We start from the raw sequence: 26932 nt of genomic DNA on the forward strand, positions 1-26932 counted from the left end.
GGAGTGTAAAAGAGAAAGCACTTGATCCAGCAGGTGGCAGATGACCACAGAGGGCAGGAAAGGCCTGGCGCCCTGCGGGGAGGTGAGCAGCCAGGACAGGCTGAGCGAGTGCTGGGGCAGCAGCTGCTGCAGACGCCACTCCAGTGACGGCCTCCTGCCTCCCTCCCCTGCCTCTCCATCCTCGGCAAGTGCTCCTTTGAGGCTCAGGGAGGGGCTGCCTGGCAGCAATCTGGGGAAGGTCCAGGCCCACGCTCATTAAATCTCTGTGGGTGGCGTCACCCTGAGAGCCAGGGTGGGGGAAAGGCGGAGCCCAGCAGGGACTTGGAGTATAATGTGTGGCTCCTAGGGAGGGACGCCTCCCTGGTCTGGAGAGAAGGGTCCAGGGGCAGAATGGCAAGGCAGTAATTACAGGAGACGCCCTACTCAAGACACCAGGTGAAGGGAAGCTGGCTAGGACACCCGTGTGGCTTTGTTGGCATTATTCCTGGCCTGGTAATTAGGCGTTTGGCAAACCCAACCTGTGCCCCACTGTCTCACTCACACCCTGTCTTCTGGCCAAGCCGCTCCTCCAGAAGCCGTCTCCGAAGGTGGGCAGGAAGGGTCCTCTGAGCCTCCCAGTGAGGGCAGCATCTCGAGAGCTCAGGGAGCCCGGCCGGGAGTTCTGGAGACGGTGACTGGGAGGCGTCAGGGCAGGGAAGCCTCTGTATTGCACTTTGTCCCCTTCTGGACAAGTCAGCCCCAGCAGAAGAGTCACCTGCTGCCCCATCTCCAGAAATGAAGAGCTTTAATATTCAGACCACCCAGATGAAATGTCATGGCAAATTTGATAAAAACCAAGAGGGAGTGAAACTGACACTGGGGGAGGGAAGGGGCAAGTCGAGGGAAGGTGAAACCAAAAGGCACTGAGCATGCGTGGTGGGGCAGGGAAGGACACCATCACTCCAGAGACAGTATGGTAACAAAGGGACAGGAATGGTCCAGGCCAGCTTCAGGCTCTTCAGAAGCCAGAGAGATGTCCAAGTCTACCAAACCGAGTTCTCCAAGGCTTTTCAAGAAATGGGATTTGCTTGCAAGATGAATGAGGGAGGAGGTCCCACGGCTTCCAAGAGATCAACCCAAGTCTTCCAATACTCACTGCCAAGTCCCACCTGGGTCCCCCAGAGCCAGGAAGCTCCCTGGCAAGTCCCCCTCTTGCCCTCACAGCCCTGGAGCGCTTGAAGGTGCTGGTCCCTGGGAAGGAGGAGCAAGGAGGACCCCCCTCCGGAGCTGGGGAGGGAAGTGCGCTGGGTTACAGAGCCAGCAGAGTGGGGGAGTTCAAGGAGTCTGATGACTGGTCCCCGCTGCTACTGCTTCTGCGGTGAGCCTTGGAGCAGGACTCAGAGGGAGATGCGGGTGACTCCTGCTCCAGGACGCTAGGATAGGTGAAGACGAGGTTCGAGGTGCCCGGAGTGACAGCAGGCGTGGAGGTCACCACGATAGGGGTGTGCAGGGGCTCCTCGCCGTAGAAGCCCCCAGCAATGCTGATGGGCTTGATGACAGAGCGCTGGGCCTTGTCCAGCCCCGCCGACGAGGACGAGGGGCTGTCCTCTTCCAGGGGCTCCTGTTTCACCACTACAGCGCCCACCGCGCCACCCCCACTGCGCATGGGCTGCAGCCCAGGGGCTGGGGGTGATCGGCGCTCCTCGGGGCTAATCTTGCACACTGGGCCGTGAGCCACCAACATGAACTCCAGCTTCTCCTTCTCCTTCTGCAGCTCAGCGATCTCCTTCTGCAGGCCTGACTTCTCCTCCTCCAGCTCCTCTGTCTCCTGCCAGGGAAAGAGAGGGATGTGAGGGACAGCAACCTGCCGGGGACCAATCTAGGCAGGAAAGAGAAAACCAGTAACGTCTGTCCTCAGACACTGTGAGAGCAGAGGCTCACACACCTAACCACAGACCCTGCTGCTCTGAGTCACCTGCAGGCTCAAGATTCCTTTCATTTCCAAAGAAGGAAAGTCAGCTTGGAGAGCAGGTGAAGAAACAACTGCAGCTGTCATAACTCAGCACCTACTTTGTGCAGGACACTGTTAAGCATTTCAGAGATGATCTCATTCAACCTTCCAGGAGTTTGTGGAAGCAGATGTTATCATCACCCCATTTTGCAGATGAGGAAACTGAGGTTCAGAGGGGTTAATTTTCCAAAGTCACCAAGCTAGCAGGTGGGGTAGCCCAGATTTGATTCCCAATGTATCTGACTCCAGAGTCTATGTGCTACTACTATGTTCTATGGCCTTGGTGCCAGGACTGCCGCCTCGGTACCCCCGAGGGGTGAGTACTGCAGAGATCTGCATGGAGAAGGGGGCATGGAGCACAGCTCTACCCATCTCTCTCCTTCTCTTACTCCCCAGCCCCGTGCCAGCCCGCCTGTGGATGGATAAACGCTAAGCCCTAGGCTGCTAGAGTGGAGACTTTGTCATACACACTCCTGTATCCCCAGCGCCTAGAACAGTGCCTGGCTTCTCGTAAGTGCTCAGCAAATCCCTGTGGGATTATCACAGCCTCTCCTCCCTTTATTAGCTCCAATTTCTTTTTCTTTTCTTTTCTGATTTTTTTTTTTTTTTTTTTTTTTTTTGAGGGGGAGTCTCACTCTGTCTTGCCCAGGCTGGAGTGCAGTGGCATGATCTTGGCTCACTGCAGCCTCTGCCTCCCGGGTTCAAGCTATTCTCCTGTCTCAGCCTCCCGAGTAGCTGGGACTACAGGCACCCGCCACCACGCCTGGCTAATTTTGTATTTTTCATACAGATGGGGTTTCACCACATTGGCCAGGCTGGTCTTGAACTCCTGACCTCAGGTGATTCGCCCGCCTTGGCCTCCCAAAGTGCTGGGATTACAGGCATGAGCCATGGTGCCTGGCCTTTTGCTCCAATTTCTTAAGCACGTATTTCAGGACTCTCAGAACCTTCAGAGAACATTCGGTTCAGCCACCATGCTTGACACAGAAGTAACGTGACAGCCCGAGACGGCCCATGAGGATGCCAGGGTCACTCTGCGAGGACCTCAGCCCCCTTCTTTCATCCCCAGCCAGAGAAGCAGAAGTAAGCAAGCACACATGGAGGGGCCGCTGTGGGAGGGGAAGAGGTGTGTGTCACCAGCCTCCTCCCCACGTTTTCCCTAACATGGATTCCTGTTCATCAGTGAGGACATACGGGCAAGGGCTTCGTTCAGCAGAGCACAGCATATTCCGGAGTGAAAAACAGTTTCCGTCTGTCTCAAGGGTCTGACGAACGTCATGAGCTTCTGAGAGGCTTCCTGTGGAGGATGTGGCTCAGGGGCCTGGGTGGCTGGGTCAGAGGGCGGGGGAGGCGGGGGAGGCAGGGGAGTAGGGTGTGAGGCCTCTGGGAGGAGGGGAGGAAAGTAGAGGAGCCTCAGGGGGCAGGGCTATTCTGGGGCGGTTGGTAAGGAGCACCACATGGGGCACAGCTCCTTGAAGTGCCAATCAGAGAAAGGTTAGTGGTGGGAGGGCCCGCTGAGGAAGTGGATTGTGGATCTGCCTCACCTGGGAATGAAGAATTCCCACTCATCCTCCCCGGTTCTAACACCTCCGAGGGACATTACTACAGGCATCACAGAATTCACGCAATTCAATTCATTCAACACCCCAGAGGGAGGGCTGCAGGACAGAGAAAGACAAGCCTAAGCAGGTGGATGGTACCTGGGAACATTAACTCAAGTGAGGGGATGGGCCGGGCGCGGTGGCTCACGCCTGTAATCCCAACACTTTGGGAGGTCAAGGCAGGTGGATCACCCAAGGTCAGCAGTTCGAGACCAGCCTGGCCAAAAAGGTGAAACCCTGTCTCTACTAAAAATACAAAAATTACCCAGGCACGGTGGCAGGCACCTGTAATCCCCGCTAGTTGGGAGGCTGAGGCCGGAGAATCGCTTAAATCCAAGAGGCAGAGGTTGCAGTGAGTTGAGATCATGTCACTGTACTCCAGCCTGGGTGACAAGAGCGAAACTCCATTTCAAAAAAATTATAATAATAATAAAAGAAGTGAGGGGATGTTTTCCAAAGCCCCATCCTGGGCAGTCATTGTGAGGACCAGTGACAGAGTCTCTCTCATCTCCTCACTCTGAAAGCATTCCACTGGGGACAGTCAACCCTGACTCGGGGCTTCCTCTACATAGCACACGACCGGCCCTTCCTGCAGGGCTAGGCTCTGAAAGGAGTTACGTGACGTTGGTCAGGTCAAGCTTAAGAGAGGGAAGGGCAGGGCTGTGGGTCCCCAGGTCTGGGCAATTAGGTGGCACGGGAGAGTGACTCACAAGGGCAGCATGCGGTATCACGGCCACAGCTCTGAGTTCATGATAGAGGTGGGGAACCCGCCTGCCCATAAAGGAAATGAGAAAACCCCAAGAAAATACAACCCGGCTGCCACGTGACCCATCTCCATCAAGACCTCTCCCCGGCCCAACCCATAGTGCTTAGGCCAGGCTGGGCCACTCCTGATGGTGGCAGGCATGGGAGTGGCTGGAACCTCGGGAAGGAGCCCTGGAGGGGCAGGTCTTGTCCTGGCTCTCAACCTTCCACCATCCCTCACCCAGGAGCCCCAACAGTTCTGCGAGCAGAGAACACTCAGGCACTGCATAAAAAAAGTGGCTAGCACCCCCCGAGAAGGCTGTTCATTTCTTCCCTCTGGGCCCTGGCTGGTGCTAAAGGTCACCTCCCTCCCTCTCTCTTTTTTCAATCAATACAAGGCTGACCCATGTGTCCAAAGGAAGGAAAGCTCTATCTCCACTGACTCATCTGTAGAGCGCTTGTGGGTAAGGAGACAGCTGTGGGAGACAGGATCAGGACCCTCGGGGCTCTCACTCCAGCCTACCCAGAGGTGCTCCCACCCTATGCAGAGGTACTCCCACCCTACCCAGAGGTGCTCCCACCCTATGCAGAGGTACTCCCACCCTACCCAGAGGTGCTCCCACCCTACGCAGAGTTCCTCACCGCCTGCAGCTTCTCTGTCAGCTCCCGGCGGCGGTTCCGGCACTTGGCTGCAGCCAGCTTGTTCCTCTCCCTCCGGATGCGACGCTTCTCCTCCTCTTCAGGAGACAGCTAGAAGCCAAAGCCAAGGATCACGATTAGAACAGGGACAATGGTTCACAGCATTTTTAAAAAACTGTATTTTAAGGAAGGCAAGAAGTCCTTCTGGAAATGGGAAGAGGAGGAGGAAGGGTAAGAGGATCATGGCTGGACTCAGAGGCCCCAGAACATGTGGCTCCTGATGTCTGGCTGCCTGGGAGGGCTCTTTGAGCTGAATCTGCCCCAGAAGGTGATGTCCAAGTTTAAAGTCCATGTTTAAACAGGACAGCAATGGGTCAGGGATTCACCGGACCAGGCATGATAGCAACACCTGTCACATCAGCCAGGGCTTCTCTCTCAGTGCCCAGGCCAGAGAGAAGGAGCTGGGGATGCTTCTCCAAGAGTCCCTTCCTGCCAGCCAGGTGTGGTCCCACCCACTTAAGCAGCTTTTTCCAAACCCTGGCCAATTACTCCTCCTATCACTCTGCCTGCTCTGCAAGCCTCATTATCCCCATTTGGTTAAGTAGCTGGGCCTGGAGTCCCCACACAGGTAAGAACCACCCAGGGGGGAATGTTATGTTGCTGATGGGAGGGTCAAGAGTGCCACTCCACTCCCGATTTCCTCTGCCAATCCGAGAATGCCAGCTGCTCACGGTTCGACCCCAAGTACTCCCCCACATGCCTGGTGCAGTGCTAAGTTGGACAGGACATGCAAAATGAAGAGGAGCCCCCGGCAGGTAAAATCCTGCTGCCCACCATATCCATCCACTCAACAAGTGAGCACCTGGTTCCATATGCAAGATGCAGTTCTAGGGGCTTAGGATTTTATCTGCGAACCAAACAAAGGAAGATTCCCCTGCAAAGAGCTTAGGATCTAGCTTCTTCCAATGAGATGGTTAGGAACTTGTCACTCACACCAGAGAGCATGAACTCTGCTCTCATGAGCAGGGCTAATACTCTGGTTCCACAGAGCCCTGCAGAGCCGTGACCCCAATGCCTCTCTCAGGGAGAGGTGACACAAGGAGATGGCTGTGGGCCAAAGCAGAAAGCAATGCAAAGGGAAAGACCACTCATTCAGTTATCAAACATGGACTGCACACCTACTAAGTGCCCGCATTCAGTTATCAAACATGGACTGCACACCTACTAAGTACCCGCATTCAGTTATCAAACATGGACTGCACACCTACTAAGTACCCGGTGCTATACTGGGAGCCTCGAAGACCTCAAGGGCAAGAAGACCTGGGTCAGCTCTCACGGGACACCTGGGGGCAAAATCAAAGCTACTTTTGGAGGAAAAGGGAGAAGGTGCCCCAAGGAGGGATACTGCCTTGACTTCAGGTCACCCCATGAAGGAAAGAGCCACTGTCCTGGCTGGGTCCAAGTCAGAGTCCCACAAGGCTCCCTCCAGCCCTGGAGGTCTGTTGCTGTGGTGTTCTGAACAGCAAAGAGAGGACAATCATCACAGCACCACAGAGGACGATCCCATGCCTGTCACACAGAGAGGAGGCCACAGCCCGGCTGAGGTCATGAGGCCACTTGGCCAAGGCCCTGAATACTTGCTGCTCCTAAACCTGTCTTGTCTTGAGCCCGGCAGAATTGCCAAGAAAGCCTTATGGCCCTGCTGCAGGCCTGGGTTTAGGGCTCACCACAGAAAGGGCCACAAGGGCTCCCCTTAAGGCCCAGGAAGACCCCTAGATCCTTCTCTAATGAGAGGCAGAAAAGAAGGAGGCTTGCCTTGACCCACTTCAAGCCCTCCTTCCCCCTTGGCTGCTTCTGGACAACTTTTGGCCTCCTGACTGACCTAGAAGTCTCTCCCCTGACTGGTGAGGTGTGGGGCAACTTGTGGGAGCTGTCGACATAGGAAGTGTTCAGGGGCTGTGAAATCAACATAGTTCCAGCTTCAGTGTGTCAGCAGCACCACGTACCCACCCACAAGCCACACACACACCTCCTCAGAGTCGCCGCCACGGGGCACAGAGGGAACCTCCCAGGCGGGCTCCAGAGGAGGCCTATGAGGCACCAGGCTGGCTCTGGGGGCAGGCTCCTCCCTAGCAGGGTGGCTCGGGGAGGCTAGGGACGGCCAGAGTAAGCTTCAGAGAAAAGCCCTGAGGGCTGGGAACCTGAACAGCCAAGGTTCTAGACTGCCACTGCCCAGGCTTCCTCAACGCTGCTGGGAGATGTGTGAATTCCCAACTGATGCGGAATAAAATGCTCCTTGTTCTCTCCCTCCCTCTCAAAAAAAGGAAGGAAATTCTCCAGACAGATTGTATGAGGCACGCCTAGGTGGTGTGGTGGGAAAACCGCAGGACTAAAGGTCAGGAGAGGTGGGTTCCAGTGCTGGCTCTGCTGCTAACTCACTGTGCGACTCTAACAGGGACCTTCACCTTTCTGGGTCTCCATTTCCTTGTCTATAAAATGGGTATAAAGGGAAAATGAGAAAAGATGGTCTCCAAAGTCCCTTCTGGATATAAACTTCTAAATTTGATGTGAGGTAGGCCCAGAAGAGAATGGAGAGTGTGGCCGGGCGCGGTGGCTCACGCCTGTAATCCCAACACTGGGAAGCTGAGGCGGGCGGATCACCTGAGGTCAGGAGTTCGAGACCAGCCTGGCCAACATGGCAAAATCCCATCTCTACTAAAAGTACAAAAAAAAATAAGCCAGGCATGGTGGTGTGTGCCTGTAATCCCAGCTACTCAGGAGGCTGAGGCAGGAGAATTGCTTGAACAGGTGAAGTGGAGGTTGTAGTGAGCCGAGATCGTGACACTGCACTCCAGCCTGGGCAATACGAGCAGGACTCCATCTCAAAAAAAAAAAAAAGAGAGAGAGAAAGAAAAAAAGAGAATGGAGAGCATTCAGCATATCCTCCGGCTTTGTGGTCCTGCTAGCCCCAAAGAGTCCCTGGCAAGCCTGGCTCTCACTCAGGATCACTTACATCCCAGAAGAGTCCAGCTCATCGGTGAGTATAAGGCTTTGCACCTTGGACTCCGCAAAGGAAGCATATTTATAAAGGTCATTATAAGCATGGCTACTGCAATATTTACAACTGCAATTATGGAAAGCAACTGTGAGGAGGATACTGGCCACTTGCTCCAGCAGCAGAGGCCCCACATGCAGCTGTGAATCTATTACAGAGTCTAGCAGACACACTCCCCGCAAGTGGTTCTGCACTGTGGTTCCGCCATTGACAGAACAAACCAACAAGTAGTGGATACAAGACCCAGCTTTGCCCTCGGAGGAACCGAGCTCCTGAGAAAGCTTCCAGTTCCTTGGTGTGGTGATCCCTGTAATTCCAAGTATCCTGGGGTCTGGATCTACCCTGATCCACTGGGAACCATGTTTGAAAGGTCCGTATATTGGAACATTGTGGCCCTGGGGATCACAGAGTGAAGATGGACAGTGGTTGAAATGGGGAAGGGTTCCAAGGCTGTCACTGGAATAGTTTTCCAGGAAAATAATTCATTTGGAAAAGGGATTCCACTGCTAAAGTATTTTCCCTTCCCTGGGCTCAGGGTGGCATAACCTTGGAGAAAGAACACTGCATAAGGGGTCCAGGGAACTGGGATATAGTCCAGACTTCCCCATTCACTGGTCGAGTGGCCACACGCAGGTATGTCTGGGCCTTGCTTGTACCATCTGACATGGGGGTGAGATGGGGCTCTCTGAGGCTGTATTCCATTCTTTCTGGAATTATGCATGATTCTGATTTCCCTTTCCAGGACCAGGGGACTTGGCACTGCCCTGGCTCACTGCTGACCCAAGCAATGAGCCTCTTCAGTACTGGGTACGCGCTGCCTAAATAGCAGCGCCCCGCCTCTTCCCCATTTTCTGGCTTCCCTCTCCAGCCAGGTTAATTCTTTCTCAAAGCTGAGCCCCTTGAAGAGAAAAGGGCTGATGTCTGGCCTCCCCCGCCTCATCCTCCCATCTGTTCATGCCGCTGAACAGACTCTAAAGACCCAGAGTTACTGCACTGCTGGAACATGCATTCTAGGCCCTTGAAATGGGCTCCTGCCCCAAGTTGGAGGCCTGGAACACTGAGCAGGAATGGGAAGTTGAGGGCAGGGCCGGCCCAGAGCTTGACCCTGCAGGTCTGCTGGGTGCCTGGCCTGCACTAGACCCTGGGAAACAGCTAAGGGCTAATCCTAAAAAGCTCACAGCCAGGGTTCATTGGCTGCTTGTCCCATGGCCCTTTTGCCAAGGATCAGAGAAGGATCCTGCTGTGGCAGGTCATAATGGTCCTTCCCATCTGTAGCCAAGTCCTGGCTGGCAGGGACCATGATCCCCATTTTGTGGCTGAGGAAACTGAGACTCAGAGATTCGAAGGGACACAAGCGAGATGACACAGCCAGCCTGAGTCTTGGGTCTCCAGCTCCGCCTCCAGTGAGGAGGATGACGTGCTCTTCAACCCCTAGCTGCCTTGTCTCCCCTGCTCTCAGAACACTAACCCTACCAGACTGCAGAAAACCGCTGTGTGTCTCTGGAGCTCTGAAAGCCACTGAAGTGGCTCCTTCCCACCGGTCTGAGCTGTACCTGCTCATCTCTCCTTCTGCGGCCCACGGTGGTGCCAATGGTCTTGATCACGCCAGGTCTTGGGAGGGCCATGTGTCCAGGGACAGAGGCCAGGCCCGGCAGGGGGCTGTAGGGGTGCGAGCGAGGGTACGGGTTGGACATGGAGGTGATCACTGTAGGCTGCACCATCCACTGCAGGTCCTGGCTGGTCGTGATGGCGTTGATGGTGGGGATGAAGGCACTGCCTGAGCCAGGCATATCTACCCGGAATTTCTGAAATGAGGAAAAAAATACAATTGAGCCAATAAATACTAAGCTGAACAGGATGCTTAATAATAACTGAACAGAGCCGAGGCAAAAACTGGCACAGAGCAGGGTTAGTGCTTGGAGGGCAAGATCCGGCCCCCAGGTGGGCCTGGACAAGTCCTGAGCATCCAAGAATCAAGAGGGGAATCTTAACTATTCCTGGGGCTTCACGTCGGACCTGCTCCCTGACTGGGGTCCTGAGAACTCCATCCCCAGGTGGCTCAGTGAGGAAACTGTCGTATCCCAAATGACTTCCAAGATAAACGTGGTCCCCAGCACTCACATTCGGCAGGCCTTCTTGGCAGTTCTCCAGGATACACATCTGCAGGATGTGGCACCTGGGTCTCTTAAGCCTCTGAGTCACCTGCCAACTATTTCTCAGGGTACCGGCTCAGGACACCTTGAAGGGATTTGCACACCAGTAGCTTTGGACCAACAAAGATCACCAAGGGAGCATACCGTGTCTGCCTTTGTCACTTTCCAAAGAGGTTCAGGACAGAGCTATGACTCCATCAGGGCACAGCCAGGTCCAGGAAAAGATGTCCTCTAACCCACGAGACTAACAAGTAGCAGCATTTGCAGCCAGACATCCTTTGCTCTCCTTGTCCCTCCTCCTTTCCCATCATTAGCATCTTGCTTGGGGCAGACCGGCTGAGCGTGTCTCTCTACTCAGCTACATAGGCATCGATCTATGTTCACAGATGTTTCTGTGGGAAACTCTGGTGCTGCTAGTGCAGTTTTCTCCCCGCTTCTTAATTTATGCCCAGACCACGTTGCAGAACTCTTTGGAACATGCTGCAGGAAGCATTCTATTTAAAATATAAGATGATGACAGAGTATAGAAACTAAAATGGGCTGTGCTCCTTAGCAGTTGGTCTTGACCTTTCTCCAAGGCAGCTACAGGAAAATGGAAGAAGTGGAGAGGAGAGGAGGGCCCCCCACTTCTAGCTTTTCAGGGGAAAGTCCCCCTAATGGAACCCAGGTGAACCTTCATCTTCAGATGACTCCTGGGTCCACATAAAGCTTCTCCAAGTAGTTTCTTTCCCACTTAAAAAGTGGGTGAAATGATGACAATAGCTAATGTTTCCTGGGCACTTACTAAATGTCAGACACCATGTCTTACCTAGATTATCTCACTAAATCTCCCTCTGAGGGAAGAACAACCATTAGCTGCATTTTAGGGACAGACATCTAGGCTCAGTGAGATTAAGTACTTTATCCAAGGCCACATTGCTAATAAGCAGCGGGCTCAGGATTCAAACCCAGTCCAGCCCAACAAAGAGGCCAGAGCCTCTGGACACAGTGTATAGAAGCTCCTTTGCCACTACTTCTTTCCTTCTCAAAATCCAGCCCTAAGTGCTGGTTATCTACCCCCACTGCCCTCAGAGTGTCAGGTCATCCCCTATAGACCTTCCCTCTCACCAAGAAGGTCCCACAGGTCTGTCTGGCCCCGAATGGAACCCCACTATTCTTAGCATGGATGCTGTAGTACCCTCCCTATGCTGGTCCAATCAGACCAACTAGGATAGAAGCATTCACAGCAATGGAAGCTGGAACCACCACTGTCTTTGCCTCGTCACATCAGGGCTCCTGCTATGTAAATAATGCATAGAGTACCTCACTACAGCTGACGGAGCTGGGGACCCCTTCTTGCTCAATTCCCTCCTATCTGCCTGACCCTAGTCTGTATGGTGGAACAGCTGCCCCACCTCCCAGACCACCCCAGGGGCCCAGGCCAAGGGCATTCAGTGAAGAGAGCTGCCCAGCACAATGGATTCTAGGATTCTAGAGGAAAGTTACCCAGTGTAATGGATTCTGGGGTTCGGGAGGAGAGCTGCCTAAAGCAATGGGTTCTAGGATTCTGGAGGAAAGTTAGCCAGTGCAATGCATTCTGGGATTCGGGAGGAGAGCTGCCTAGAGCAATGGGTTCTGGGATTCTGGAGGAAAGATACCCAGCACAATGCATTCTGAGATTCAAGAGGAGAGCTGCACACAACAGCGGGTTCTGGGATTCTGGAGGAAAGTTACCCGGTGCAATGCATTCTGGGATTCAGGAGGAGAGTTGCCTAAAGCAATGGGCTCTGGGATTCTGGAGGAAAGTTACCTAGCCCAGTGCATTCTGGGATTCGAGAAGATAGCTGCCTAGAGCAATGGGTTCCAGGATTCTGGAGAAAAGTTACCCAGTACAATGGATTCTGGGATCCTGTGAAGAGAGCTGCCCAGGGTGATAGATTCTGAGTTGCATTTCTGAAGGCAAACAAAAGTGGGCTTTTTATCAGGCACTGACTGAAAAGCAGCAGGTGTGTGCACGTGAAGGAGGGAAGAGTGCAGTGAACAGGAAAGCATCCAAGTGGGAAATGATCTTCCAAGAGGAAAAATGGCCAATTGGGGCTGGGCTGTGAGTAGGCAGAGTCGTGAGAACAGCAGGCATGGCTGAGTGTGTGTAGAAGCACCAAGTCCCAGACAGCTATTTTTTTCCTGAGCTGCTGGATGGGAGAGGTGGGGAGTCAGCACTGCACTCGGGGTCAGGAGGCATGGGGTTGAGGCTTGTCTTAGCCACTGAGTGCCTTGCCCTGGGCTCAAGGACTCAATTCCACGGATGTAAAGGGGAATACTCATCAAACTCACCGCACTGTCATGAGGATTAAATGAGTAGCTACTTTAGGCTATAAAAGCACACCAGTGGTTCTCAACCCTGGCTACACATGAGAATATTCCAATGAGCTTGTAAAAAATACACCAATGTCAGAGCCTCGCCATTAGACCTCTAAAATAATTGGTTTGGGGCCGGGCTCTGATAAACTTTAAAAAAAAAAAAAAAAAAAAAAAAAAAAAAAAAAACCTCCCAAGGAGATTCTGTTCTGCAGCCAGGGTTGAGAAACATTGCTCCTAACAAATGGAAGGTCACCATCACCATCACCGTCACCATTAGATGTGCCTGTGCACTCCGCACAGGAGCCTCCAGGGGGAAGTGCCAGCTTCCCACTCCTGGGAAGCTCCCAACTTTTAAATTCCATTTCTCTCCCCAAGCCAGAGTCTGGGTTTGAAATGCACCTGAGGCATCCAACACCATGGTTTGATAGGACCCCCCTCCTCCACGGGGAAGCTGTTAGCCTTCCTTCTAGGAAAGCACCTAAGAAAGTCACTCCTCATTCCAACAAATAAAAGTGCTCCCGTTTTAGGCTTGGGGAACGCAGCAGAAAATCTGAAGCAAAGCTGAGGGACAAAGACCTCTTCGGAATAAGTGGATGCCCATTAGCCCCTCTGAGGCCCTCCAGTCCACCCGCTGTGGAGGGCAGGTCCGCGGTGTGTGCTCCCCAGTATACATCAGCCAGATTCCTTGCAGCAATGGCTTGGTCTAGACAAAACAAGACAGCAATAAAAACCAGCCAGGAGGTAATGACTGCCTCTGAAAACGCATGTACACCTTGTTTCAGACAGGAGGTAAAGCCATCTGGATAATGCACTGGCTCTAAACTGCAAGGAAAACAATGTCCCATCCCCAGAGGGGCCCGGGGCTTTGATAAAGAAGGCTTTTGTCTCCAAGAGGAGCCTCTCTGGGAGACACACAAAAGTTTCAATTAGATCTGGCAGATGGGCCTTGTCTCAACTCCCAACATGTTATTCAGAAACGTGTTATTCAGAAACGTGTTATTCAGACACTGGGGCAGGAGAGAAGAGGTGAAGTTAGGAGTTTGTGGTCCCAGAAGTTAGCCTAGCATTCCTCTACGCCAATAGACCCGAGAATCAGCCAAATGTCACACTGGAGATAAATCATGGTTCTCTATGCACGAGTTAACATTAAGCACAAACCAAGATAGAGCTCCTCAGCTGGGGGCTACAGGGCTGTTTCAGACCTGCTGCAGTGTCAGGAGTGTGCTGGGAGTGAGGGGATCAGGAGAGATAACCCAAAAACCTCACTTGGCTCCCTGGGACTCTGTAGCCAACATGTTCTCCTTGAGGACACTTTGAAGATGCTGGATGCCTGTGTAGCATTCCAGCCTAGCAAAGCCTCCAAATATTTTACCATGTCACCCTGTCAACTGCTGGGTGGGCAAGAATGCCTATAAACGGATATAGTGGTCCCCCATCCACCTCCTAGAGCAGAGTTTAGCAAACTTTTGCTGTGAAGGGTCAGACAGCAAATATTTTAGGCTTGGTGGGCTATACGGTCTTGGCTGCAACTCAATTCTGCCACCACAGTGAGAAAGCAGCCCTAGATAACACGTAAACAAATAGGCATGACTGTGCCACTGAATTTTATTTAGAAAAATACTCAGACCATAGTTTGCCAACCCCTGTCCCAGAGGTTCATTCTCATCTCCCACGCTCAGGTTGCAGGGAAAACAATACAGAGGAAATAAGAAAGCAAAGAGTCAGAACTGAGATGTTCCTTCAACCCAGGTAGCCGAGGAGATGGGCTCTCACTCATCAGCTTGAACCTCCAGACCCTGAGTCGACGTTCAAACCTGTATAAGCCTTGTGGTCTTTGGGCATGGAAACACCCATCACCCTGTTGTACCCTGTTGCTAGGGTGCCACGGGGCTGCTTAGGAAGGATGCGTGTGCTCCTTCCACTGCCAATGAGCAACACAGCTGAGGACATGGACCCTCGAGGGCCACCAAACCTCAGCAGGTCAGAGACGTTCCCCAGCCCAACAGTTGCTGATTTGGGAAAACTGCCTCCTGAGACTCCATACTGGAGCCTTGGCTTCAGCCATGAACCCATGGCTTTTTGCTGACAGGTATTGGAACTAGGGTTTGGGCCCCTACAGGCCTGGATGCGGCCGAGGGCTTATCCCAGAGACTTGTGAGTGGGCAGAACTGGTATGTGAGATGGAAGTCAGGGTTGGGGTTCTTGGCCCAGTCCCTTGGCCAGGCAATTCTCCATCAGATGGATTTTCGTCTGGGTTGTCAAGCATTCAAGCCATGAAGCCCTGTGGACTCTGTAACCTGCCTTGCCAGGCAAGCAGCTATGATTGAGTGTATCTAGGAAGGGACTGGGTTCTTTCCCTTTAAAAACCCTTTCTTTAGATTCCCAGGATGGAAAAGGGACAACTCCAACATCCTAGAGATTGGCTCCAGAGAAGAGAAAAGGATAAGGGCACACGCTGTCTCATACTTCCCATCACATCCCCTCTGAGGTCCAGTTTAATGCAAATGCTTCGTATTTTTACTGAACCTGGGATGTTCCCCAAAGCCTTCCATAAGGAATTTAACCAGTCTTCATAGGTTCTGCGTTGAACATCACTTTGACCTCTGACCTTTCATTCCTCTCTGAAGAAATACCACTATGTCACAATGGAAACTGTTGCTAATAAGTTGTAATTTCCCAAAGCTTTACAGTTTATAAACGCTCTCTTAGGCGACCCACCTCCCTTCAGCCTCCATGCTTTCCTGGGTTCCCTTGAAAGAGTTACTCTATCCTCCTCCACCTGGCTTCCTGCCAGGAGGAAGATAACCAGGGAAGGAAAGAAACAGAAAGAGAAGGCAGCCCTTGCCCAGGTTCCCCAGCTGCTTCCCTGCCAGGGCCCTTTTGGCCAGAAGCGCCACACCAAAGCACTGGGGAATTCACCCCGCTATTCTGTGGGCCCCTTTGGAGCCCCCACAGTGCCCCAGAGGCGCTACACTCCATGGGGATGACATGTCCTCTCATCCTCCCTTAGAGCCACAGGAAGGTGAGCCTAGGAAAGTGTCACTGCCACGGGACAGGGCTGAGAGACCAGGTGTGTCAGGAGAAACCTTACACCTTCCCTCTCCAGCCCAGGGAGCTGAGAAGGGATAGAATTACCAGATGGGGTTTGGAACAGATCTATTTCCCTCAGTCAGGGAAGTTGCTGTCATTTTGAAATACTGTGGCCACCAAAAGACAACACATACAACACAGATGAGACATACCCACAAAGTAATGATGCTATTTTTTTCTTTGTTTCAACAAATAGACCAGAATGTTCATCTCCTTAATTCTCACAACCAGTATCTTTATTCCTATCTAACAAATGAGAAAAAAAAATCCAAGTTATTGATGGCAAAGGTGCCTGCTTTGGTGTCTTTTGTCGTGGGCATGCTCTCCCAGGTAGACTCCAGAGGCCTGAAGGACACGGGGTCCCACCCTACTTTGGACTCAGCGGGATCATCTAGACTTGTATGTCAGACTTGGCTCCAAAGAGGCTTTTGGTAATTTCCAAATATCAAATTCACCCTTCAGAGGACAAAGATTTGTTAGCAGGGAGGATTTTCAAAAGAATACGCTGAAAGCAATTGCAAAAGAGGGGGTACTGCAAAACCTTTCTCAGTCTGAGAATAGCCACAGCATTCGGATAAGCATTTAGTCTCCTCAAGGAAAAAACAAGGAAGGGGACAATAGTGATTTGGATGAATAAGTTCTGCTGTATTTGTATTAAGATAGAAAAGAAAAAAACAAGTCTCCCAATTTTACCCTCACCTTGAATAATAAGACAGGCAGAAGCAGAAATAGGTAGTGGAAATGCACTCAGGGTTTTGGATAGGAAAATTCAACTGCCAGTCAGACAATACATGACTGCTATTTCACCCCAGTCCCTTTGATGAAAAAGTGAAGCTGACTTCCACCATCAAGAATCAGCGGAACAGACAAATTCTTGGGATAACATTTTGTTTGATCCTAATCTGCAACATCTGTAAGATCAAGGGGGAAAAAAAAAGCACCAGACCCTTAATCTATGCCTCCCACATTCCCACCAACTGAACAAGCCCCCTCCTAATATAAGCACATAAGAAAACATGCCTTGGGAATTTGAACAAATTGTGAAGGCACCCTAATGAACAGACAGACATCAAAATAGAAAAAGAAAAAAGCACTCCTTTTATAACCAGGTTTTATTTAGAACAGAACAAAAAAGAAACTCAAAGTCAAGCAGTTCCTAGTTAACCAAGGTTAAATATGTGGCATTTATTTGTCCCTCATTAAAAAGAAAAAGCATCCTAAGAATTCCGAACTCACCAATTTAACACTCTGTAACTGGAAAAATACATTCCCAAGATAGTTGTCCTAAAAATTTCCCGTAGAGGGCACTAGAGAGGTATGATTGAGGCTGGCTTGGGAATCACAGTCATTTCTGGTAAAAGTTCTTTGATGTGAGGAATGTCCCAGTCTGGTACAGTTGGCAAAAGTTCACTCTGGGGAATTGTGTGTGTGTGTGTGTGTGTGTGTGTGTGTGTGTAAGTGTGTGTTTGTGTGTCTTGGGAAGGAGTAGTTGAGGAAGAAGAGTGCTAGTCTGGTATTCCTTAACTCCAAAAAGGAAATACTGCCCTTGATTTATTTTCACAAGTTATCTGAGAAACAAATAGCAGCCTTGGAAAAGTTCTAGGTCTTGTTTTTGTTTTGTTTTTTTCATTAAAAGGGGGCCAGCTGATGAAAACAAGTTATGAAATGACCTGTGTTTGTGTAACTGGCTGGATTGCGTAATGCTCAGGCCCTGAAACCGTAATAGTCAAGCAGCCAGGCAGGGCATATATCTGGGAGATGTTTTCCTAGGAAAGTTAGGAGAGAAAAAACAACAGCAAAAAGAAAAATCCAAGAAGGGGAGGTGTGTGCAACAATTACTGACAAAACAAAATCACCAATGACCAACTTTTGAGATTAAAACTATAACTGGAACAGGAAATATTTTTCATGCCTCAAGTTCCTGCCATATATAAGAACAGAGGCTGGAACAAAGACTAGTCTGCTCCCCCCACCCCCAAAGTCACTGGAGCTCATGGCCATGTGTTAAGATCCAGCTTCATGAAGCTAGAGGGGATGGGAAAGCTCTGGGTTGAAGAACTGGCAACAAACTGATCAGGAATATTGGACTCCCAAAAGAGAGACCTGAAAAAAATAAAATTCACTTCCCCAAAGAAAAACCAGAGAACTGTCTCATATGGATCAGTCCACTGAGATATGCCATAAAAGAGAAAGGCCCATCCACTAACTGCCAGGGAAGTCTCCCAGTAAAGGAAGCTGAGAGAAATAAAGTGATTACAGGTTTTATCTAGTATGTAGTAAAGTTACCTCGAGCCCAAGATCAGGCAAGGTCATAGCACAGACTTGTGAAGGAACAAAAGCCTCTGAGGTCAGTCCTCAGGACCACAGAACGATTTTGTTCACAGTTGGAGCAACGACGGAAAAATCCACCCCGTTCCTCCTCGTCCCCCACCCAACCACGACCACACCAAGGAGCGGACAGGCCAAGAACCTCGTCTCAAGTGGCATTACCTTGCCAGTCCCTCTGGTTTGAAAGGCGTCTCACACACTGCCAGGTCGAATGGGCAGGCGTCTATGTGAGAACCCCGTGCACTGGTTATTACTAATTGCAAAATCCTCATGTGTTACAGCATGCTAGGAATTAGCCAACAGCTGCTTTTTGCTTCAGTAATGAGGCCCTATTACACTCTGCTGGACTGAGTTCTCTTCCTTCTTCCTAGCACTGGTTTCCTGTCTGATTTTCTTCCAAAACCGGGAATTGCCTCCGCTCACATCCTGGGCTCAAAGCCCTAGTGACACAGATTATTCAGTTGGGGCAATGATGTCCGGTCTGACATCCCGGCAGGCCCCAGGGTCTATGCTAAGCCAGGCAGTGAGATTGTAATACTCCAACGATAACTGCCAAAGACACATTAGGGAAAAGAACAGGGAAGAAATCAAAAGATCCCTTCCTGATTCCAGGGAGGAGGACAGGCGTTTGGGGTTTGTTGAACGGGAGACGGAGGGTACAGACTTCAGCCTATTCCCTCAGGATGTTTACATTCAATACAAACCACCAACGGGGCTGGGGAGCAAACATAACCAGTAACTTTTCGGATTTAAAACTCATCACCTTGGTGCTCAATACGAACGGTGCATTGACTGCACCCTCAATGAACAGACCAGGCTGTCTCTACTGCGGGTGCTTATAGGAGCACCATGGGAGGCAGAGGGAAGGCAGAAAAGCCATTTTGGGGACTCATCAGGTATAGGGAATCACTTTGGAACAAGGGATCCCTCATCAGATCCAAAAGAGAGCCATGTTCCATAAGACTTTCCAGCTGAATCTACCCCTCCCTGGAAGCCCACCCCAGCCCCTTCTAGAGGCCAAGGCCACCGCCTTATGGAGCATCCCTTGCTGCAGCCAACTGTGCTAGACTCCACAGATGCTGACCACCGTGGGCTGCATGTTGTATTGGGCCTGCGTTAACCCAGCTCTCTCTTGAGACAGAGCGGGTGGGGAGCCGCAGCAGAGGGCAGGCACGCCATCAGCACCCCCCCCGCCCCGCAACAACAGTACCTTCCTGGTATTTATAAACACAGAGATCACACGCACAATCCCTCCACCGCAAACCAGTCCGGCTGCTTTAGAAACAAGTTGTTTTCTGCTTCCAGAACCACCCAGGAGCCTGTGTGATGTCTCTTCCCCCACCGACCCCCTGTTCTCTCTGCCGGCCTCCTTGCTCCAGGTACCCCCAGACCCTCACGGTGCTCCTTCGTTCCTGCGGGGCAGTGCAGCCTCCTGTCCTCGACCCTTACAGAAGACGGGCGGGCAGGCGGGCAGGCACTGGGCACACAGGCGGCATGAGCCAATCAAGGCTGGCTTCTTCCTTCCTGACCTTCGCACCTGATTCCCAGAGCGGCAGCCCTCGCCCTCGCTCCAGATTACTTGAAGGAGTCCAACCATGTTTCTGGATCCCCAACCCCTTTCAGAAAGGAGCTAAGACTGATGGAGAACGAGGAGGGGAGAGAGAGAGAGCTTTCCTGAAAGAATAGGGTCCCAGGATGTCGAAAGGTGCCAGTGGGTGCAAAGATTTTCTTGTCTGTCCACCATCCAGAAAGAAGACTCGGGGCGGGGGGCGAGGAGGGGCGGGCACTGGGGAGGGGGAGTAGTTCATGGGAGGAGGTAACAGGCTCTTCCTGGTAGGGGGCCTACAATTCCAGGAGTTTATCTGGGTAAAATATAATGTGGGAGGAAAAGGGCATGTTGTCTTTTCAAGCCCACTCCCCAATCCCCTGATGTAAAAGGGGGTGGTGGGGGAGGAGAGGACGAAAATCCAGAACTTAACAACGGTGGCCCGTAGGTATTTTTTCGCTAAGAAAAGGAAAAGAAAGCAAAAGAGGCAGTGGCGGCGAGAGGAGGGCAGGGGTCCGCCCGCGCCGCCAGGTGCACCGGGGCCCGCACCTACCTGCTGGCCGCCGCCGCCGCTGGAGTACGACTCGGCGTGCGCAGGAGAGCCGCTGCTGCCCCGGGACGAGGTGTCAAAGTTCCCGGGATAATCCTGGTACATGATCCGCGGTAGGGGCCGGAGGGGAAACAGGGTGTTTTTCTTCCCCCGCCCTCGCCGCGGCCGCGCACCGGCTGCTGCGCGCTCGTTCGTCCGCCGGCCGCGCCGCGGGCTCTGGGTTTCGCTCCTGGGTTTCTCCCCAACCGCGGCGGGCGAGGACAAGGAGGCGGCGACACCTCGGGAACAGCGTCCCCCGAGCGCCTCTTACGGCACTTCTTTCCGGCTCTGAGAACGCCGCGGGACCAGTTGTCCACCCGGTCCCTCCCTCTAAAAAGTCGGCGCGTCTCTCGGTCCCTCCCCTGCGCGCGCCCTCCCGCCCCCGCGCGCAGCCGGAGCTCAGCCGGGACCCACGGCCCAATCAAAAATTGGAAATTAAAAAGACTAGGAGCCCAGAGAGCCTGGCCTGCCAGCCCCCGGGACCCTCCGATTTCAGACAGGGCCAAAAAGGCGGAAAGAAAAGCTGTCCGCTGGGAGAAACTTCTGTTTCTTCCTTTCAGAAAAGGAGCCGGAGAATAAACTTCCCGTGGCCGACTCGCCGCCGGAGTTTCGGGGCGGCTCGGATACTTGACTGGGAGAAGGCGGCGTGCGCCCGTCCCGCGGCCCCGAGCGCGCCAGGGGGACAGCGGCTCGTGGGGCTCAAGCTGAGCTGGCGCTGAGAGGGACGCGGCCCTGCTCCCCGCTCCGGCGCCCGGACCTGCACCCCTTCCCCGGCGCCCGCTCCCGGACGGGCCCGCCTCGCCCGACCGCGCCTCTCCCTCTCCCTCTTTCTGTCCCCGCCGAGCGCCGCTCGTTCGCTCGCTCGCTGGTTCGCTCGAAGCCCTAGCGCTCTGCCCGAGATGAGTCACTACAATGGCACGAGTTCAACTCACACTCTTTATTCTCCAGCCCTGTACCATGTGGATTCACTCACGTCAACCCCAGACTCCACCTTGCAGGGAGGAGCGCACGAGGAGGCGGGGGGAGGAGGCCGCGGAGGAGGAAGAGGCGCAGGAGGGGAGGAGGCGGGCGCAGCTCTTCCCTCCCAGCCCCGGCTCCCGGCCGCGCTGACGCCAGCCGCGCACCCCGCGCGAGGAAGCCAGGCGGTGGCCCTGGCGGGAGCGGGCGGCCCGCACGGTTGGGGGGCGCCGAGGCAGCCCCGGCCCTCCCCCGCCCCCCGCTCACCCCCCGGGCCCAGCGCCCTTGGTCTGTTCCATTGGCGCACGTTGCCAAAGATGGTCATTTGCGTTAGAGGACGCGAGTGCGGGTTTCCTCGCTTTCGGGTGACGTGGAGGGAGAGGGATTCCCTCGCCCGCTCCCGAGTGCGCTGTGGCCTCTCCCCCGCCCCGGGAAGGGGCGCGGGGCGGGGCCCCGAGAGCGGCCGCGCGGTCTCGACTCCGGATTTTAGAAAATAATCACAGCCCTGACGGGGAGACGGGCGGTTCGGTGCGGCGCCACCGGGAGGCCGGGAGCTGGGCGCGCAGAGCCGCTCGCAGGGAGGGCGCGGCCGCGCGCGGTCGTAGGCGCCCTTCGCGGCGCCGCCGAGTGCAGCGGGCGCCCGGGGCGCGCAGGGTGCCCGCGCCGCCCTGCGGCCGGGTCTTGGCGGGGCGCGGCGCCGGGCGGGGCTGGCCTGCCTATTTTTCCCTCCGTGGCGGGCTGCCTACCGCTTCCCTTTTTGATTTTTGTTTTTCATGTTTTCGGTCCTACAGTTAATTCGTTAGGAGTAGCCTTGAAGATGAAATTAACCGGGCAAGATATTCCGGCTGCCCTGTACGCCGAGCAATTAGGACGCATCTAATAAGAGTAATCGGGCGTTCATAAGCAAACTCCCGACTGTTACGAATTAAAAAAAAAAAAAAAAAAAAAGTAGCCAGCGAGAGGGTGTGCCCCAACGTTGTCGTCTTCAGCTGTTTTGGAGCGAAGTTCAGGGCGCGGGTAGCCGGACACTTGGGTCCTCCTCCCTCACTGGGCGGGGCTGGGAGGGGCGCGGCGCAGGGTACAGAGCACAGACCTTGGAGCAGGAACGCCCGGCTACGCTATTTACGAGCTGTGAGATCTTAGACCAATTCCTTAACCTCTCTGGGCCTCAGTTTCCTCCTATAAAGGGAAGGAGTTTGGAGCCATGACCTTAGGCCCTTCTCTGCTCTGGAGCTCCAGTCCTTCTGCTGAGATGATGGTGTGTGAATGGAGAAGTACTGTAGCGGAATTCAGGGAACTTAGGTTCTGGCCCAGGGTCTGTTAGCCTCAGTTTACCCAATTCTTAAGTAGCACCAGCCGTCTGTACCCCACAGGGTCCTTATGAGGCCCCAAAGTTAAGAGGTGTTCTTGAGAGTCCATTGCGGGCAACTCGCTGTGCACCGTCACACAATTTCTGTCCTCAGTTTCCTTATCTGTAAAGTGGGGGTGTTGGTAGGAAAGAAAAATAGAGCCGGGAACGCGAAGCTTTCATGGGGCTCTATATAAAGCGCTGGCATTTCCGGGACGGCTGGCGGCATCTGGCCGCCCCAAGGGCCCCAAGATACGGTAATCCCAAACAATACTCGGGGTCATTGTTTACAGCTATAAAACACATTCTGTCCTGAACGCTATCCCCAAGGACGCGCGCGCGTGCGCGACGGGACGAGGCCAGCCAGACTCCTCGCACCTCCGCTGCTGCCCGCTGGGCAGAGTCCCCAACTCCGCGGGCCCAGGAGAGGGGTGTGGGGCAGGCGGACGCGCACGCCAGCCGTGGGTGCTTTGCTTTTTTCTTCCTCCTCCCCATCCCTGCGTCCTGGCCTGCCTGGGTGTTTACGCGCCTCTCCCAGCAGGACTGAGTAAATGCAGTCCTTTGACGCAAAACGAATCAGTCCTTCCCCAGCGGCAGCAGCAAAACCCAGAAAACTGGGGGTGGGGGTAGGGACGGGAGGGGCACAGAAGAAATCGTGACACTTTCCCACTCTCTTCTCAGCCCCTCCCCGCGCCACGCGGGCCTCAGGCCGCCCTAGCCAAGTCTTGGGGGCTGCAAAGGGAGGCGCGGCGAAAGCGCCCTGAGCCCTCCCAGTAGCAACCGCGTGTCGGAGCGGCGCGAACAGACGCACTTTTGGTTTTCCTTTGAGCAGTAGAGGCTGCCCCGCCCTCCCCCACCTGGCGCTCGAAAATCCGGGTGCTTCTGGGTCTCTCCCACACAGTCCTTCCAGTAATGCGGGGGGAAAAGAGGCGGGGGAAGGGGAGCAGGAGCTTCCTCCGCGGCCTCCGCAGTCCCGGGCGCGCCCAGCCCCGGCCCGGCGCCGCCGGGAGCGCGCGGGCGAGCGCACCCTCGCGCCCTCGCCCGCCCCCGCCTGCTAGCTCCCCGGTCCTTTCCTTTCTTGTGGGTTCCCGTAAAGCCCAGCAGCCTGGAGACGTCTGCAGAGCATCACGGAATCTGTGCTGATGCAATTCACTAGCCTCCGTTTGGTGCGCCCTGGCCTGCCTCAGAGCGCTTTGATCCCGGCCCTCTCCTACTCCAGAGCTCGTGCTGGCTCCCTCTGCCCGCCGGGAGGCCTGTGTTCCGCTGCCGGCTCACCCCCTTTCAGTACTCCCAGCGCCGGACACACAACTCTGTGCCCTGGTGCTGCTGCGAGACTGACCTCCCCAGGTTCAGCCAGTGCCTCAGCGAACTGTGCCTGCCAAACCGAGAATTCAGCCTCCAAGCCTAGTTCAGTGCCCTCTCCTTGGGAAATCATTCCAGAGTCACCCGCTTAAAAAGGGTCCTCTGGCTCCCTGGAATGCTAAAAATAGAGGTGACCCTTTATCGAGTGCTAAAATCAGAGCCAGGCACCATGCTGAATACAGGGCTTGTTCAGTGGAATTCTCAGAGCAAACGCTGGAGGTGGGTATTATTCTCTGGTTGCAGAAGACAGTGAGATTGAATAACTTGTCCAGGGTTAGTGAGTTAGTGATCGGTTAGGAGTGCAGTTGAGATTTTCCGACCCCAGGCTCGTCTTCTTCCCCAGGACATGGCATGACCTGCCTCCTGTTGGAATGTCTTTGTCTCTCTCTTACTGGTCTTGGAAGACATGGTCTTTATCTGGTGCATGACTTTATCCTACACTTAGAGGTGTTCCTTAATTCTCCACTGAACAAATAGCCTCAGCACCATCCCTCAGCTTAGAGAAGAGGCCATGTCAAGTGAGGGAAGGGAAGGGAAGGGGAAGAGGGAAGCTGGGGTGGGAAGAAAAGGGTAGGTGAGCTGTCTTCTCATTGCCTCTTGGTCTTTGAGACCTCTCTGCCCCACTTTTGCCGGTCTCCTTGTTTGTCCATCCTGGCCAGTGTTTGGCCCTTGAGAGATCAGGAATCCCAGAATAGCTGGCACCTCTGAGCTGCGCTGGCCCACACATCTCAGCACGAGATAGTTGAAGCCCTTTCACACACATCGCCTCACTTGTCCTTACACATGACATCTCTGAAAGGGATATAGACAGCAGAGTGACTCTGGATTGCCAGAGAGGAGGCTTAGATGCAGAGTGGCACAGCAGCCTACTCAAAATTTTCCAGCTGTAGGTGTCAGTCTGTGTTCAAAGCCGTCTCACCTGACTTTAAACCCAGCACTTTGCTGTTTGCCATGCTTCCAGCCTTGTAAGTTTAGGAGCAAACTCCATCTCTCTTTTTCTTTTTTTTTTTTGAGACAGAGTCTTCCTCTGTCCCCCAGGCTGGAATGCAGTGTTGTGATCTCAGCCCACTGCAACCTCTGCCTCCCGAGTTCAAGTGATTCTCCTGCCTTAGCCTCCCAAGTAGCTGGGATTACAGGAGCACGCCACCGCACCTGGCTAATTTTTGTGTTTTTTGTAGAGCTGGGGTTTGACCATGTTGACCAGGCTGGTCTCAAACTCCTGGCCTCAAGTGATCAGCCCGCCTTGGCCTCCCAAAGTGCTGGGTTACAGGCGTGAGCCACCATTCCCAGCTTACATCTCTTAATGATACACTGTCCTCTATATCCATCATGCCTGAATGAACCTGCCATCATATCTTTATAGTAAATCATACTTTTTAGATGATGTAATATTTCTGAAAGCCAGATGTATCTTATAATCGATGACTATTGAATATGGAAGTGTTCCCGTTTTTGTCCAAAGACCTGTGAATCACTCATGGGTCCATCAGGAAACAGTCTTTAACCCAGATGGTTCAAAGGATGAGGCTTTAATGGAGAAACTCCTTATGGAGTTTCCCATAGAGGTATGGGCAAAGTTAAGAGGGAATTGAGGCACCTAGAGCCTAGTAACGGCAGGAAATGATGACCGTCCCTAGGGTTGAAAAGAGGAGGCAATCATGTTATTGGAGCCTAGTGAGCTTGGGACCATGAAGGAGGGGCCATCCAGTGGGTAGAGGGAAGGAGCCCCTGCCAGAGATAGCCCACTGAAAGGGAGGGAGAAGTTGGGGTCAAGTAATACCAGACCATCTCTCCCACCTCCTGCCTCCTTCTCTGGCCAAACAGCGGGAGCTGCTGATCCATGCAGTCCACTAAGGTTGGCCTCCCAGGGCACAGAGAAGGGCAAAGAAGGGTAAAGAGCAAATCTAGTGGGACACTCAGCAAATGGGGAGTAACCAGTATAAATCCCATTAAGCACATGAGGGATCTAACGAGGGATGGTGTTTCAGAATGAGGGAAATAAGGTAAATCAGTGAGGCCTTACACCTCATGTACTGTGGAAGTGAACACTGGAATAGCCTGAACAGCTTTTTGAAACCACATCTCCCCTCTTTACTGATAACACGAAACCACTCACACTGATACTTGAGCCACTGAGCCATGTATTGTATCTTTCAGGTGTCGGGCAGAGAAAAGGCTATACCCGCTGATGAACAGGGATCCACTCCTGGGGAAGAAGCAAGCATGACTTTCTCTCCTGTGGCTTTATGCGACCTCCTTGAAATTCCAAGAGCAACCCTCCCAGCTAAAGTCTTCTCAGATGTGACACATAAGCCTTCACCCTACATGATTCCCATTTCATGAATGGGCTGTACACCAATGGAGAAGAAATGAAGACAAGAAATATCACTCTAGAGGCAGTCATATCGTAGTTTTAAAACAATGATCTCCATCTGGGTGCGGTATTACACGTCTGTGGGTGTGTAAAAGTTCATCCACAGGCTCTGCCCTTAGGATTGCACCATTTTATTCATTTTACTTTATATATGTTACCCTCGATTTAACAAAAAACAAGAAGCAAACAACGACAACAAAACCTTTTTATTTCCTTAGAACACATTTAGAGTTATATTGAAGTGTGGGCAAGACTTTTGAGAAAGCATATGCAAATGAGGCCGTTCCGGCCGACCCCATGAGGCCCCTAGGAGGCTGAGTGGAATCAGTGCCCTGGCGGTGGTGGGGGCAGGGGGACAGGAAGAGGGTACTTCCCTGCCACCAGTTTTTTGGTTTCGGTTTTTTTAAAAGCCGGATACATTCCAGAGATAAAGTGACCAGTGCTCTTATTCAGAAATATCTTTATGAGTCAGAACAGAAGTCACCCCTGGTAGGAATGTTTGTCAGGTTGGGAGAAGAGAAACAGGACAACTTCCCCTGCTGCTTCTCTGGTTCTAGGATCTGCACAAGGAGAGGCAGCACAGGGTTTGGCTTCCAGTTGGGAAATGGAGCTCCAAGGGCAGCCCTGCTATGGCGGGCTGTGTGACCTGGGCCAAGCCCCTTGACATCTCCAGACCTCGGCTTCCTCATCTGCCACCAAGATGCTGGATTGAATGTTGGATACATTGTAAGGCAAGGGAGACACAGAAGTCCTAAAGGAGGTAAAGCTTTTCCCCGCTGCCCCTCCATCTGGATGAGTCTCCTGCCCAGCATCTTC

At 53.2% G+C, this 26932-nt stretch overlaps 1 protein-coding gene and 2 long non-coding RNA genes across 7 annotated transcripts; 2 read left to right on the forward strand and 1 right to left on the reverse strand.

Moving 5' to 3' along the window:
* Positions 1 to 767: 767 nt before the first annotated feature.
* Positions 768 to 20986, reverse strand: FOSL2 (FOS like 2, AP-1 transcription factor subunit). Of its 5 annotated transcripts, XR_012422526.1 has the most exons (6): positions 20040 to 20986; positions 9583 to 9834; positions 4978 to 5085; positions 3535 to 3648; positions 3185 to 3287; positions 768 to 1807 (listed from the first exon to the last, which is right to left on the reverse strand). XR_012422526.1 is itself a non-coding variant. In XM_074012076.1 (5 exons), the coding sequence occupies exons 1-5, from the start codon at positions 20139 to 20141 to the stop codon at positions 1755 to 1757; spliced, it is 618 nt and encodes a 205-aa protein (XP_073868177.1). In that variant the 5' UTR covers positions 20142 to 20986; the 3' UTR covers positions 768 to 1754. The 5 variants fall into 5 exon arrangements, 3 of the variants coding, with proteins under 3 accessions (XP_073868177.1, XP_005576292.1, XP_015289329.1); XR_012422525.1 differs by having other exon boundaries at positions 3185 to 3648; XM_074012076.1 differs by lacking the exon at positions 3535 to 3648.
* LOC141408355 (uncharacterized) lies at positions 3806 to 9759 on the forward strand. Its single transcript, XR_012422527.1, has 2 exons — positions 3806 to 4864; positions 4907 to 9759. It is a non-coding gene; the product is annotated as an uncharacterized lncRNA (long non-coding RNA).
* Positions 19192 to 26317, forward strand: LOC135966856 (uncharacterized). Its single transcript, XR_010580522.1, has 2 exons — positions 19192 to 19319; positions 25900 to 26317. It is a non-coding gene; the product is annotated as an uncharacterized lncRNA (long non-coding RNA).
* The last annotated feature ends 615 nt before the right edge of the window (positions 26318 to 26932 follow it).

This window comes from Macaca fascicularis, chromosome 13, assembly GCF_037993035.2.
Source record: "Macaca fascicularis isolate 582-1 chromosome 13, T2T-MFA8v1.1".
Classification (NCBI taxonomy): domain Eukaryota; kingdom Metazoa; phylum Chordata; class Mammalia; order Primates; family Cercopithecidae; genus Macaca; species Macaca fascicularis.

Excerpts from the sequence above, each read along its gene's own strand:
- FOSL2 (XM_005576235.5), bottom strand. The coding sequence starts at position 20,141 with ATGTACCAGGATTATCCCGGGAACTTTGACACCTCGTCCCGGGGCAGC. Across the intron at positions 9,835-20,039 it reads GCGGCGGCGGCGGCCAGCAG|AAATTCCGGGTAGATATGCC; the intron begins GTAGGTGCGGGC and ends TCCTCATTTCAG. Across the intron at positions 1,808-4,977 it reads TGACAGAGAAGCTGCAGGCG|GAGACAGAGGAGCTGGAGGA; the intron begins GTGAGGAACTCT and ends TTTCCCTGGCAG.